This window comes from Melospiza melodia, chromosome 19, assembly GCF_035770615.1.
Source record: "Melospiza melodia melodia isolate bMelMel2 chromosome 19, bMelMel2.pri, whole genome shotgun sequence".
NCBI lineage: Eukaryota > Metazoa > Chordata > Aves > Passeriformes > Passerellidae > Melospiza > Melospiza melodia.
The window spans coordinates 12,300,814-12,315,074 of NC_086212.1; the positions used below are offsets into that span (position 1 = coordinate 12,300,814).

General features: G+C 45.6%; 2 protein-coding genes across 5 annotated transcripts; one reads left to right on the forward strand and one right to left on the reverse strand.

The window, feature by feature from the left end:
- Positions 1–714: 714 nt before the first annotated feature.
- Positions 715–9,085, reverse strand: FAM217B (family with sequence similarity 217 member B). Of its 4 annotated transcripts, none has more exons than XM_063172557.1 (5): positions 9,021–9,085; positions 7,764–8,016; positions 6,503–6,608; positions 6,331–6,416; positions 715–5,944 (listed from the first exon to the last, which is right to left on the reverse strand). In XM_063172557.1, the coding sequence occupies exons 2-5, from the start codon at positions 7,862–7,864 to the stop codon at positions 4,516–4,518; spliced, it is 1,722 nt and encodes a 573-aa protein (XP_063028627.1). In that variant the 5' UTR covers positions 7,865–8,016; positions 9,021–9,085; the 3' UTR covers positions 715–4,515. The 4 variants fall into 4 exon arrangements, with proteins under 4 accessions (XP_063028627.1, XP_063028626.1, XP_063028628.1 ...); XM_063172556.1 differs by having other exon boundaries at positions 9,011–9,061; XM_063172558.1 differs by lacking the exon at positions 9,021–9,085 and adding an exon at positions 8,144–8,655 and having other exon boundaries at positions 7,769–8,016.
- Positions 9,086–9,494: 409 nt separating this feature from the next.
- PPP1R3D (protein phosphatase 1 regulatory subunit 3D) lies at positions 9,495–13,714 on the forward strand. The gene has a single exon (XM_063172559.1). The coding sequence runs from the start codon at positions 9,933–9,935 to the stop codon at positions 10,848–10,850; it is 918 nt and encodes a 305-aa protein (XP_063028629.1). The 5' UTR covers positions 9,495–9,932; the 3' UTR covers positions 10,851–13,714.
- The last annotated feature ends 547 nt before the right edge of the window (positions 13,715–14,261 follow it).

Sequence of the window (14,261 nt, forward strand, 5' to 3'; positions counted from 1 at the left end):
CAGTCATGCCTTGCTACCTGGAACACAAGTGAGTTGAGCTCACCCAACCGAGCTGATGCTGAATCTCACAATCTGACAGGCATGGGACACACAGCACACTCAGCTTCTCTTACCCAGAATCCGGCCCACATTGCTGACTCCATTCCGGACTCTGGCCGGAAATCCGATCCGGATTTGTTTGGTTGGTTTTTTATTTTGCCAACTCCATTCCAGAGCTCCGACTGGAATCCGGCCCGGGTTTTCCTTTTTGCCAACTCCATTCCAGACCCCGGCTGGAAATGCGGTCCAGGTTTTCCTTTTGCTGACTCCATTCCAGACTCCAGGGGAAATCCGGTCCAGGTTTTCACTTTTGCCAACTCCATTCCAGACTCCGCCTGGAATCCGGTCCGGGTTTTCCATTTTTCCGGCTCCATTCCGTACTTTGGCCAAAATCCAGTCCGGGTTTTCCCTTTCTGCTGAATCCGGTCCGGGTTTTCCCTTTTGCTAACTCAATTCCAGACTCTGGCCATAATCCAGCCCGGGATTTCCCACACCCTGGATCCCGGATGGAACTGCCCAAAGATGAAGGAAAATTCCGTATTTTTCTGGCTTCCCTTCGCCAGCAGGAGCCGGGATGTGCTGAGCCACCCCCTCCACCCGACAGCATTGAAATTCTCCCCAAGAAAATTCAGTGGTGCCATCTTGAGAAAGAAATACAACGCAGCAACAAACAGGGCAGTGTCTCACTTTTATTGTAGCAAATATACGGGACCTTTGAATGACAAGATCACTTTCCCAAGGAATTACTAGCAAAAATATCCACAAAAAGTTCAAATAAATAGGAATACATGAATATCAACATCAAAAGCTGGTCTGCAAATCCTCAGTTAATCAAGGTCAGTCCTTCCAGCATGGTCTGTTTATTTTTCAGATGAAAACCCACCAATGCAATGGGAGCAACAAAGGCTCAATACCTTTAAAATAAGGCAAAAAATAGTGCATTCTAGGCAATTTCATACTGTAGAAATTTTATGTATCAGCTCCAAAAAAGCACATACTGGCTGAAAAAACTGTCAAAATTCTCTCAGAATTCTAACAAGATCCTTTAAATAGCAAATACAAGGTCCAAGTTACCTGAAACAATGAATGAAAAAGAGAAAGGACACAAACAGTGACAGGATGAGGGCAGATCTCAGGGTCTGCAGTCAAACAGGACAACTCAGCCCAATGGAATCAGCACCTCCCTCCCTCCCTGCAGCATTATCCTGCTGTATCCCACTGAAAACCAGGTGGGAAAATTACTGCCCTCAGCATGAGATGCAAGCAGTGGAGAAAAAAGGAACATGGCAAGAGAAAAACAATATTGCTTTAAATATTAAATATTTCAATTTTAAAGGAAAACAGTTTATACATATTAGAGTGAAATTCTGTTTCTTCACATCTTCTAACAGGGTCATTTCACTGAAAATAACTGAGTTGTTCAAAGTTTATACTCATGCAACTTGAAGCAGAGTCTGGCTGTTTATTTGAAGTACAACCTGAGCATATTTGTTCTGTAGGTAATACTGCAGAACAATAAACCTTTACATTCTCTAGCAAAAAAAATAAATCATTCTGTTTAAATATCTCACATCACAGTAATCTGTTCTTCTTCAAGAAGCATCACCAGTGCTAGGCTTAGATCCACATGATCATATTGCTAAATTTTGTATTAAAAAGGCAGATAGCCACACAAACACGGTGCTGGGGAAGTATCTTAAGTAATTAATATTAAACTGAATGTGTTTGATGGAATAAATTTTTCTGCTCTGTTCAGAAGTGTTTCTAAAGACAATATCCAGCAATACAAAATAAAATAAATATAAACCACAGTCCTCTTCATACAAGGAGCTCTTTTCACCTGTAGGCCCAGAACACAGTGAAGTTAAAATAGAGACAGGATAAAACCCAGCCCTTGGAGATCTGCTCAGCCAAGAACTGTTGAGGCAAACACAGAATTTCTGTGTATGAACAAAGACAAGCATGTCAGAAGTACCAAATCAATGACAGAAATTAGGCTGGTGTGATTATCACAGGAGACAAACCTACTTGGCCAGATCCCAGTGCTGAACAAGTTTTCAGACTCCTTTAAAGTGCCATCACCACCTCCACCTGCTTCCCTTCTCAGTCTCCAACAACAGACTGGAGTCCATATTACAAATATTACATTCTAACTTTCCTACCTCTGTGACAAAAGACTTTTCCCAGTGCCAATCACATTTGCTCTGGTCACAGCTGGTTGAAATGGAGTTTATTCTTAGAGAAGGGATCATGCAAAATGTGCCTGTATCTACATGCCCTCCTTACAACCCCAGGAAAGCTTCAATTTAGAAATTTCAGCATCCAGCAATATTCAATGCTATAACAACATGCTAAATTATTTACTGGATCTAAGAGTTTTTTTTAAAAAATTGTTATTCTGATTATTGCCTGGATCCTGCTCACCTCAGGTTTGGAGCTTGTAACAGTGAAGTAGAACAGTGCATTAAAATCCTGATTATTGGCAAAGCAGCTCTCCTGTTTTTCACTACTGCTCATGTGAATCAGGAACACTTGGCTAAGGCAGGCTCGCAGAATTTGGCCAGAGCTTGAAATATTACACTGGGTGCAGGAACCTTTCATCTAAAAAAGCTGAAATACAGGAGGCTGGACCAAAACAAAAGGGTGAAACAGCAACCCTGGGATGTGCTGGTCCTCTGCAGCTGCTGGTGTTCATCCCATCCTGAGTGCCACCACCTCTGACACAGCCACCTCCTGCTCCTCGAGCATCTCAGAGTCAGTTCCACTTGAATTGCATAGAGCTCAATGTACATGCAACTACAGCTCATATTAAGTGTAACTTTACAAATACTGATTCTGGACATGAAATACTGTCTATTACATTCATTTCCTTTACCAATTCAAAATTTCACATTTGGTCTCCAGTAGACTAGGAAAAAAACCACTAAAAATATTTCTTAGGCTATTCCTGAGCAATGTTTTTATGTACTGTAAAATACTCTATTACTACATTTCTTAATATTCTCACTTTTCAAACTACATATAAATTCATGCTTTGAAATTTTACAAAGCTGAAGATCTGGTAGGCACAATGAAAGATAGAAACAGCTAAGCATCTTAAAACCAAGATGAGCTCACCAAGAGAAGTGCAATTTAGCTATATACATAATGTACTCTTTAGTATTTGCTACTTTTTCATTTTCTGTCACAATGTGAAGGATCCTCTTGCAGAATCTGGTCCATCAAAGCTCAGCTCATTTCTCATGAAGATTGGGACTGGTGGCTGAGGAGGAAAATACCTCACCAGGATTTGAAAGTGAAAGTAAAAAACATTCTTTAGAATTTCATCTTAACAAGATCCTGTCCCCATCTCCTGTGATTGATTTGAAATTCTAATAGATCAAGTGACACTTGAATATTCTCAGAACTGTCCTTTGTATTCTCCTGTGTCTCACAGACATAAGAGAAGACAGAAGGCCCAAGCACAGGACCCAGTCCTGGTTGTACAATTTCCTTCTGCAGGACATTTCCCCATCTCACCTCCCTGAGCCTTAAGAAGCCAAGCTAGACTGGACCACAGGATAAATAAGAGTCATCTCAGATGACTAAAAATAGGTATCTTCTGTATCAAAATATATCTTTGCTTGAACTTACAACACCCTTTAAATTCTTCCCCTAAGAGTCTGTTTCTTATGTTTTGAGGGGCCACCAGGTCTGAAAACCAGGCCACACAGTCTCTGCTAAAAGCCTTAGTTTGCATGACTCAAACATATCCATGTGCAATTTGAAATCTGGTCATTTCCCCTAAATGACAAAAAGCATCAAGGCCTACAAAATGAACTTCCAGGAAAGCTGTCTGTAAACACAGTAAAGATCCCAGGGTATAAAAATACACATTCCATTTTCTTAATCTGTCATTATTGATGCTGTCTGGTCCCTAATACTTTGTCTTAAAAAGAATTCTTTCTGCATTAAAATATTTCAAAACATTATCTCCATTCTTCTTCTTCTCAAAAAAATAAAACCTATTTCATCCAAAAAATCCAATTCATCATCTTCTGTGAAGAATTAAGAGTTGACTTTGCATAGATAACAGGCTCCATTATTTTATAAAAACACCAAAATCAAACCTGTCTTACAAAAAGCACACCTGGGCAAGGAGAAAGAGCATGGGACCCTATTCCCTCACACCCAGCAGGGTAAATACAAGGAACACTCAGTGGTGCAGACAGAACGTTCTACACTTCTCTAAACTTCACACTGTGCTATTGTCATCCCCACTGAGCAATTATCAATATTTTTGAGGAAAGACCAATGGAAGACATTTGCCTTCAGAGAAAACATTTCCTGCTGGCTTAAGATCAAATCTATAGAAATGAACAGTGCTGACTCAGAACCACGTGCCAGGAACATTTTTTTCAGGATCATCCTATGAAGGAAAAAAAAGATTTTTCTGCACTGGCCAGATGCTTTCTAGCAGTCAAGAAGCATCAACATTCACTGAAATTTGCGTGGTGTTTGCTTTGTGCCATTTGTTTTTATTTTCCTGTCCACTGTTGGTTTTTTAGGAGGAACATAACTGCTGGCATTGCCATTTTTCTTTGGATTTGTACACACGTGTGTTTTTAAGCCTTTGATGGGAGCAGCTGCACCGTGGAACGTTGGGGTTTGCTTAGGGGGTCTGATGTTCCCAACACTTTGGATTTTAGGGCTGCTCTCGGGGGGCTGCAGACTGAGAAGCTGCTGCTTTGGAGCTGGTTTCTTCCTCAGGTCACTCCTTCCATCACCGGTTTGCCTCTGGGGAGCTGCTGCACCCCCAGTTCTCTCAGGAAGCCTCAGGGACCGCGCCGGGCGAGTGTCAGAGCAGGGCTCTGCCCTGAGACCCACACAGCTCCTGGGCAGCCTGGCACCCCCTTCCAGGGGCACGGCCTGCCTGGGGGGCACAGGGCTGAGCAAGGCTTTGCCTTTGCCGGGGCTCCTGAGGGCACGGCTGGGGCCGGGGGCGGTCTGGGGCCGCCCTTTGGTGGCCCTGCCCCTCTCGCTCTGCACCGTCTGCATCTGCAGCCACTCCAGCTGCAGCAGCCGCTCCAGGTACTTCTCCAGGGCCCCCGAGGGCTTGGGCCGGAATTCGGCTTTCCCTTCCACGTGGGCAAAGGTGGCCAGCTGCTTCAGGTCCCACGAGTTGAAAGGAGGGGGCAGGAAGTCGGGGTAGTAATACTCGGATTCTTTAAATCCCATTTCAGGGATGTGCTCCAAACAAAGCGGGTCGATTTCTTCAGCTCTGAGGATGAGCTCTGGTGGTGTGCAGGGAGAGGGGGGAATGGGAATCCTTTCTGAGTCAGAGAGGTCACTGGCACTATCATCTTCAGCATCTTCTTTAATAATTTGCACCGATTCAAAATCAAGAAACATTTCACCAACAGATGCTTCTTGCCATTTCGAAGAGCCTGGGCTGGCTCCAGCAATGTATTCTTCGTGATTCCTCCCCAGCTGTTCTTTTCTACTGCAGTAAAAATGCTGAACTGGGACATCCTTAGCCCTACACAAGTTTTCTTGTGTGCTGCCCTTTGTGCCAGGGGGGATCTTGTGCAGGAAGGATTCGCTTTGATTTCTTTCTGGGGGACTCCTGTGCAGGAAATATTCATTTTGCCTCCTTTCTGGAGGACTCCTCTGCAGGAAATATTCATTTTGCCTCCTTTCTGGAGGGCTCCTCTGCAGGAAGGACTCATTTTTCATTCTTTCTGGAGGACTCCTGTGCAGGAAGGATTCATTTTTCATTCTTTCTGGAGGACTCCTGTGCAGGAAGGATTCATTTTTCATTCTTTCTGGGGGACTCCTCTGCAGGAAGGATTCGTTTTGCCTCCTTTCTGGTGGACTCCTCTTTGGTCCTTGTGCACTGTGCAGTGAGCTGCAAACACTGGGGATCCTAAAGGAAAAGGAAGTTCATGTCCTGTTAGAATGGTCATTGCCTTTGAACAGCAGCTTACAAAGGTCTTGCCATCCCTTCAAGGATGGGGATCTGTCTCCATGACTGAAGCTAAAACTGGCACAGAAATTTGGTAATGAGGCAAAATCAATAACTGCTGCTAGAGATAACACTGCCTACTACTGATTTGTTGTTGGGATTTTTTATGGTTTTGCCTCAGCACTCACTAAAGCAGGATAGCAAGTTTCCATTTTGGTAAGTTGAATTTGTTGTTCTCATAAATGATGATCTCTAAGCCAAATGCAGCTCCAATTTCATTACAAGCATTTTGTCAACCAGTTTGAAATGACCACACATTAAACAGATAATCTTAACATAAAATTTACCTTTTTGACTGATTATTGCCATCCAGCTGGTTCCTTCCCTTCTTATAAACATTTGCTTGGTGACCATCTTGAGTGTCATGGGAAATCTGAAGGGATATGAAAGTTTGTGATGTTATTAAGAAGCTGACTTAGAGTAGGTACCATTTTCATGTTAGAAAAGGGGATTATTTACCTTTTCAATGGCACTTGATACATTTTTGCCTAATCTTCCAGGAGGAGATTTCGCATAAGAAATTGGTTTATTTAGTCCTTTGGTGCTTGGATGGCTTTTTCCATTACTGTAACCACAAAGGATAAAACAGAATATCAGATATAAATAGCAGCATATATGAGTGTCAGAATGGAAGTACAATGAAAACTTGAGAGTATAACTGAGTTTAAAAAAGGGCTGATTGTCATTCTTAAAGTTCATCAGGACTATGCCACTATGGCAATTTTTTGCTTTTTATACTACAGTTGCACTGCTGTATTTTTAGTATTATTAATACAAAAGTGAATCTTTCTATCAGATGATATAATAATAGAATGTAGCCCTTATATAGAATCTTCTGTCAGAGGATCCCAAGCTTCTTTGGATATAATAAATATTACAGATATTTAACTACTGATTTTATAGTACCTGGTAGGTGCTCCAATTGCAATTTAGTAAAATCATTTATAAAGTGCAATATGAAGGTCACATATGAAGCCAAATCTTGCTTGTCTTCCCCATTTGCACATTCTCAACAAAATTCAAAGGATTATTCCTTTGAAGATAAGGAGTAGAAGTGAACAGGGAGCATAAGGTCTCTTCTGGTATTAATACAAAGTATTTCCCAATGAAGGCATAGGAAAATTCCTTATTTCATATTATAATAGGCTTGTGAAAATATTATTAAGAGAAAAAGCTCATATGAAAGCAAAAGGAATGGCATTACTGATCTGGGCAGCTTAGAACTAAAACATTGTTCCTTAATTAAACCAGATAAATTTCTGTGTAAAAACAGAATAAATAAATCAGCATATTCTGTACGAATAAGAACAGTGTTTGCTCTAGAAACAAGAAGCATTACTGATTTCCAAAATATTATTTCAGAGCAGGAATAATCACACTGTGCCCTTCTATCTAATCTAGCCTTACTGCAGTTCAGTTAATTTGCCAGGCTGTACATCTTGTTCTCAGATTTATGTCAGTATAGTCAGATTTTGTTTCTAAAAACACATGATTTCACAAATTCAAGAGTTTATTAAAGTATGAAACTAGGTCCTGTGCCTCAGCATTGCTGCAGTCACCTCTGTGACCTGGTGACCTGCACAATCATCCTGCACAATCATTTCTGTCCCTGGGACCAGGGGAGATGGAGGCAGTGGGAACAAGACAGCCAGGCACTTATTAACTAAACCCAGCATGTTGACATTCCAGTAACTATAAAAAACGAAATAAATTTCCTTACTTTACCATTCCTTTGTGGTTTTCATTGGTGTGGCTGTGGTTTTCCCTCTGCTGTGTCTCTCTGTGCAGTAATAAGGGATATTCCTGAATGCCTGGTCCCATTATTCCTCTTTCCGAAGGGAATCTGCACCTTTACTGTTACATAATCTTCAAACGGCTCCAATATTTTGGCTTTGCAAGACACAATCTATCCAATGCAGACATCCCCACGTCCCGGAGATGCTGGCGACAAACAAAATCCTCCCGATGCGATTCTATTTTTAAAGCAGGAAGATAAACATAATCAGCCACCAAACTGGACAGGAAAATAGTCCCCTCCCCCAGCACTCGCTCAGTGGGAAGCAGCATCGCTCAATTTACTCTTCCCAAAATAAGGAATACCTGGGGTACGGCCGTGCTCCCAGAGGTGCCGGGCAGTGTCATGTGCTCATCCCCATCCCCGCTCAGCCTGCGCAGCTCCGGGCACAGCGCTGGGGGTGGGAGTTCCTGCTCCAGGGGATGGGGAGCAGGTCCCGACCTTGCTGCCGTGCGAGCTGAGCGGCATTTCTGTGTCACAACATGCGCTCTTCCGATATGCATATATGCAAATTTTGTAACCAATGCTTCATCTTTTTCTTTTTCCAAAACAAATGTCTCATCAGCTCCTACTAAAAATACTCAGAGCAGGAGTATTTTTAGTATATTTAGCAGGAGCATCCATTGGGTTTTTTTACTTCAGAGGAACTGCATTCCCGTACCAGGGAACTGCACAGTTCCAGGGGTTCACAATGGTCTGCAAATGTGACAGGTGACAAGCAGCTCTCCTGGCGCACCTTTACTTCTATTGCAGTGCTGTTTATGTATTTACAGTCATATTAATGTCCGTATCTACTGACACTTGATCGCGTCCTATCCCTCAAACGCCTCCCCGCATCCTGTCCCGGCCGCGCTCAGCAGAGCCGAGCCCCGGAGCGCCGCAGTCCCGCACCGGACGGGGCAGAGCAGCGACCGCAGGGGCCAGCGCCGGCCGGGCAGTGCCGGGATGGTGGCAGGGCCCGGGATGGTGGCAGGCTGTGTTCCCGGCTATGGCAGGCAGTGCCCGCGGTGGATGGCAGCAGCGCCAGCAGGCGCAGACTGTGCCCGCAGCGCCCGCCAAGCCAGGCCCGCTCCGCTGCCCCCCGTCGCCGCTGTCACCCCCCTCCGCAAGGGCCGCTCCTTCACTGAGGGGCCGCCCCGCATTCCCCGGCGCTCCCCGCCCCGGCCCGGTACCTGCCCTTACTGCGCGTCCGTCGCCAGCGGTAGCGGCAGCGCCGCCCGAGCGCAGAGCGCGGGGGCCGGGCCGGGCCGGGCCGGGCGGAGCCGGGGGAGCGGCGCCTGCGCTGGGGGTGCGGAGCGGAGCGGCCGCGCTGTCCGGCTGGGGCACGGAGCTGCTCCCGCGGTCGGGCTGCAGCGGGGGCCGCGCCGCCCATGGGCGCTGTGGCGGCCCCGAACGCGGATCCGTCCCCCGGCAGCCGCGACACCGAGCCTGGCGCCGCGGCCGCGCCCGACAGCTCTCGCCCGCCTTCCAGCCTCTGCAGCAGCCCCGGCTCCCTCCTGCCCGACAGCCTTCAAGCCTTCCCCGGCCTCGACTCGCCCAGCATCCAGTGTGACAGCCTGGAGTGTGCCCCCTGCTCGTGCTGCTGCTGCCGCCGGAGCGCGGGCTCGGCCGCAGGCAGCCAGGACAGCCTGCAGGCCCCTCTCGCCCGCTGCTCCGGTACCCGGTGCTTCGGGGCGCACCGCGCCTCCAGCGACCTCTCCGACAGCCTGGAGTCCTTCATGCAGCACGACAGCCTCCAGTCGCTCTCCAGCCTGGCTGTGAGCTCCTCCAGTATCAGCGGTGATAGCCTTGAATCCCTTTCCAGCCTGAGCCTGGGGGCCACCAGCCAGCACAGCGATCTGGAGTTCATCGGGCAGTGAGTGAGTCTGCCTCCAGCTTCCCGCGCAGCGCCTTAATGCTGGCTGACTCTCCGCCAGCTGCCCTGACACCTGCCACGCTTCGTTCGAAGGTGACATTGTTCCAGGTGATCCTTGCTGTATCCAGTGCAATAACCTCAGACCTTACTGTGGCTGCCATTCCCAAATTAAGTGCTTCAGAGGGGTAGTGCTCATTATTACCTGCAGTGTTAACGCTGGTTTTTGTCACCAGTTAAGAATGGAAGTGCGTGGTCCTCGAAGGAATCCCAGCTACCTCTCAGATCTCTATGAGAACATGTTAAAGGCTGAAGGAGCAGTGGCACTGAGGCAGCAGCTGCCACCAGCAGTCCATACAAGTAGCAGCAAGACTTTTCGGAGCAGTGCCCCAGCCAAGGAGAGCCCCCAGGCAAATAATCGTGCGGGCAGCACCTCCTCCAGCTGTGACCCAGCCCTGCGGCCCATCATGCGTCGCCGGGCGAGGTCCCTGCCGACCTCACCCGAGAGGAGGAAGAGAGCAGCAGTGCAGTGCCAGGAGCCCGGCTGCCGCATGAACAGGGTCAGGTTTGCTGATGCTTTAGGCTTGGAGCTCACTGAAGTGAAAGTCTTCCAGACTGGGGAGGATCCGTCCATCCCTTTGCACGTCCTTTCCAGGCTCTCCATAAACTCAGACCTCTGGTACAGCAGCTTGAACTTGGAGTTTACTATGCAATGCTTGGTCCCTGACTTCGAGCAGCCTGCAGACTGTCTGGATTTCTCATCCCGACTGCAGGAGCAGCAGGTGTGTCTGGAACGGGTGAGCAGCTCGGATCTGGGGCTCAGTGGCACCATCCAGGTTCGGAATGTCGCTTTTGAGAAGCAGGTGTCCGTGCGCTACACCTTCAACCAGTGGGAAAGCATCCATGAGGTGTGTGCTCGTTGGAACCACAGCATCCCAGAGGAAAACGGGCAGGATCAGGTCGATGTGTTCACTTTCTTCCTTCCTGTGCCTCCTTTCCTCCTTCAGCTCAGCACTCTCGTCCAGTTTGCAGCAAGGTACCAAGTCAATGGCCAGGAGTACTGGGATAACAACAGAGGCAAGAATTACACCCTGAGGTGCCGGACTCACCCCCTGAAGCTGCCCAGGGAGTGTGAGGAGAGCTGGATCCACTTCATCTGAGCACAGGGAGCGGTGCTGAGCAGCGTGTCAGTGCTCTGGTGGCACTCTGTGCCTTGGCACGGCGCTCTGCTCCTATGGCAACAGCCTTCTTTTTGAAACCTGCCAAACCTGGCCGAGTGTCCCAGCGCTGGGAGGCAGCCAGTGGCCTGCACAAGCTGCCCTGAACCTCTGGGAAAGTTAAAAGGCCAGAATCTGTAGTGAGATACCATCATAGAAAAGCCTTGTGGGTTTTTTGGGTGCATGAGTCATTGCAGAATGGTTTCCAGGAATGCTCTGAGGCTACCAGAGAGCAAAACAACACATTTCTTGTTGCTAGTGATACTCTTGGTTGCATAGAATGTTTCTAACTGATCTCTCTTACCATTTTCTACTGTTTGTTTTCTAAGTGGACAGTGTGGCTTAACTGGTTTTGTTTCTAATTTTGTTTATATTACTTCACCAAGTCAGGGCACTATTCCATTTATGCATAATTTGGATGACAGACACTGTAGGGAGTACTTGTATTTATATAACTATGTTATTAAGGCTGTAGTCACGTTAAATATTTCCATTAGTATCTGAATTGGAAATTCAATGCTATTATGAGCAAAACATACATGAAAATGTATCAGCCCCTCTGTTTCCCTTGGGAAAAAAACTAAAGGTGCCTTTTCCTATCTCCTCCTTGCAGCAGGAGTGATTGTTACCAAAGTGTGTGTAAGGCACATCTACATGGGGAAATTCTCATCTTTGTCAAGTGATGCCCAAGTAGGTTTTTCTCAAGGTGGTGGTTCAGGAATTGTCTTTTTCTGGTGCACCTGCTTTTACTGAGGGAAACAAGACCAATATTGGACTTATGTTGCAAATGCAGTTGAAGGTCTCAAAGCACTGTATGAATGCTCATTATTTTATCACTGTTCCTGGTAAAGTTATAGATCAGGAAATTGATATTATATAAATAAATATATATAAGGAAAAGAAATAGTACAGGGAGCAGGGTACAGAGGCCTGGAATAGAATTCCAGAACCCTGAATCACAGTTGTTCCAGTTGTTCCCCAGTGTTCCAGAACTACTGCAGAAGTAGCTTTGACTTCTTTATTTAACTGCTGCCATTGTAAAACAGTTGAACTCCCAAGACTTGCAGCCTTGCAACACAAGCAGGAACTTGAAAGCACTTAATTACACAGACCCATAAACTGAATCCCTTCTGCAGGGAGAGGACAGGAACACTTAGACCACCTTCCTGTGCTTCTTGTTTTATTATTTTCGTTCTGTGGTTTAAGTTTTGCAACAGGCTTAAATTTATGAAGTAAAAGTTTGTCTATAATTGTTCCCATACATAATCATTACTGCATGGAAAGTTTAGCGTTATTTGTGTAACACAGACCTTCAGAGCTGGCTGGCTGGAGGTATTAGAAGAGCTGTGTTTTAGAACTATGCTGTGAAAATCAGGCCTCTTACTTGGGCATCTTACTTTGGATTGGTGCTTGTTTATCAAAATCACAAGTTGTTTGTAAAATCACAGTTGTAAGCAACCCATGGCCAGTTATATATTAGTCTGAAAAGTCTGTTGAGTAATTCTGGAAGGGCAGAAACCCCAAGAAAATGAATTTGTCTGGCAACTTCATGCTGCTTCTTTGTTGTGATACCCATTTAGCAAAGCTGGGCTTTCTAGTGAGAAAGCTGCCTCATTCCATTGGTGTTTGACTTTCAGAGGAGCCAAAGTCAGGAATGAGGATTCTGTGAGCTGCTGAGCACCTTTTGCAGGGTGCTCAGAAAGCTCAGTCCTATCTGAACATGAAAACACATGCACAGAAATTTTCAAGTATTGTTCCCCCCTCTTTTTCCTTCTCACATTACTGAGAAGAAGTGTTCTTCCACACAGCACACCATAACAACCCCTCTCTTACCAGCCACCAGTTCACAGAGGGTGCTGCTGGAGCTCAGAGCAATACTTGCTTTCGTGCCAGAATGATGTTGCTGTCTTCTGGGACAGACTGTCATGTGCTAGCAAATGTCAGAGCTGAGTGTTCCCTTGGCCAGGGCAGATTTTGTAAAGCTGAGGCTGTCACAAGAAGGGTTCATGCCAGATGTAGCACACTGTGAGAGGGGTGGAGAAATGAATGTCTCAGCAGTCTCAGTTGGGCTTCTATTGTCTTCCTTCCACAACCTGTCAGGGTTTTGGCATGTGCAAGGTCTTGAATACTAAATACTGAAGCATTACTCCAGGTTTCCTTTGGCTCTGTGCTGTCTGCACTGCTGGGGAAGGGCTGACAGTGCAGTTCTGGCACTGCTGGCTCAGTGGAGCTGGGAGCCATCTCCGGGTTAAGCTGCTAAAGCTTCACACCAGTACTGACACCTGTCACAGCAGAGCTGATATTTGCACTTAGGTTTTATTGCCACACTCAGTAATGAACATCAAATGGCTTCTGGTTGGCAAAAATGGGATTAAGCCATTTAGTGCTCATATGCACCTGTTGTGAAGGTAAACTTACAACACATTTTTATCTTCTCAGGACAACCTGACTGCTTGCACTGTGTTCAAATTGAGAACTTCCCTTATAATGAGGATTTTGTAAAAGTGAATTCTTCACAAGGGTTATCACCATATAATGCACTTTTAAAAACATGTATTTATTATTGTCATACAGTAAATGAATGTCTTGTAGTCCACAGTTTCAAGGTTCTTCCAAGCATGTTTTTTAAAGAAACATGAAATCCATGTAAATAAAAAGGGGTTGTACATTACACAGTATATCAATGAAGCACGTATGCTGGACAAAAGGTCCAGCAGTTGTAAAATTGCAAAGTGCTTAATTAATTTCAAAAAGCAATAATAAAACTATGCCTATACAGAAGATTGAAATAAAAGCTTTTCACAATTTTCTGTTGTTTCTGTCAATGGTAGTCCTGTCAAGAAAGCTCATGAAGAAACTTAATTTTGAATTGCCACTTAAAGAGTAACATACTCTGGAAAGTAAGGTGGGTTTGAGTTGCTAAACAATGAATAGCACCTGATAAAGATACAGTGATCATTGTATGTATCTCAAAGATGATTGGGCTGCCACTTCCTCCATGGAACCTGTTGTCCTTTCACCTCAGAATTCTGTGCCTGCAGCACCTGCAGGATTGAGATCCAATTTTGGAAAAAGGCTTGCTGCTACCTAAATCTAATACAGCTTCATGCAAGAAAAGAACGGGGGTTTCCTCAAACTGCACTTTCCAAATCCATGCTAGACTTTACGTAACACGTTCATTTCTGGGCCTCACAATTGTATTGTTATTTGTTCTATTTATTTTCTTTCAGTTCTCCTTGCTGCAGCCTTTCCTCCCACACCAGTTTCTTTCCCCTGAGAGGTTTCATGAAAATCTACCTGTGCCATGTTAGGAGTGTCCCTGTGCAGGGCCTGATTTATCCTCCATGTGAAATG

Coding starts and splice junctions, on each gene's coding strand:
- PPP1R3D (XM_063172559.1), top strand. CDS start 9,933: ATGGAAGTGCGTGGTCCTCGAAGGAATCCCAGCTACCTCTCAGATCTC.
- FAM217B (XM_063172557.1), bottom strand. CDS start 7,864: ATGGGACCAGGCATTCAGGAATATCCCTTATTACTGCACAGAGAGACA. Junction 6,609..7,763: donor AACCACAAAGGAATGGTAAA/GTAAGGAAATTT, acceptor TTGTGGTTACAG/TAATGGAAAAAGCCATCCAA. Junction 6,417..6,502: donor TATCAAGTGCCATTGAAAAG/GTAAATAATCCC, acceptor ATATCCCTTCAG/ATTTCCCATGACACTCAAGA.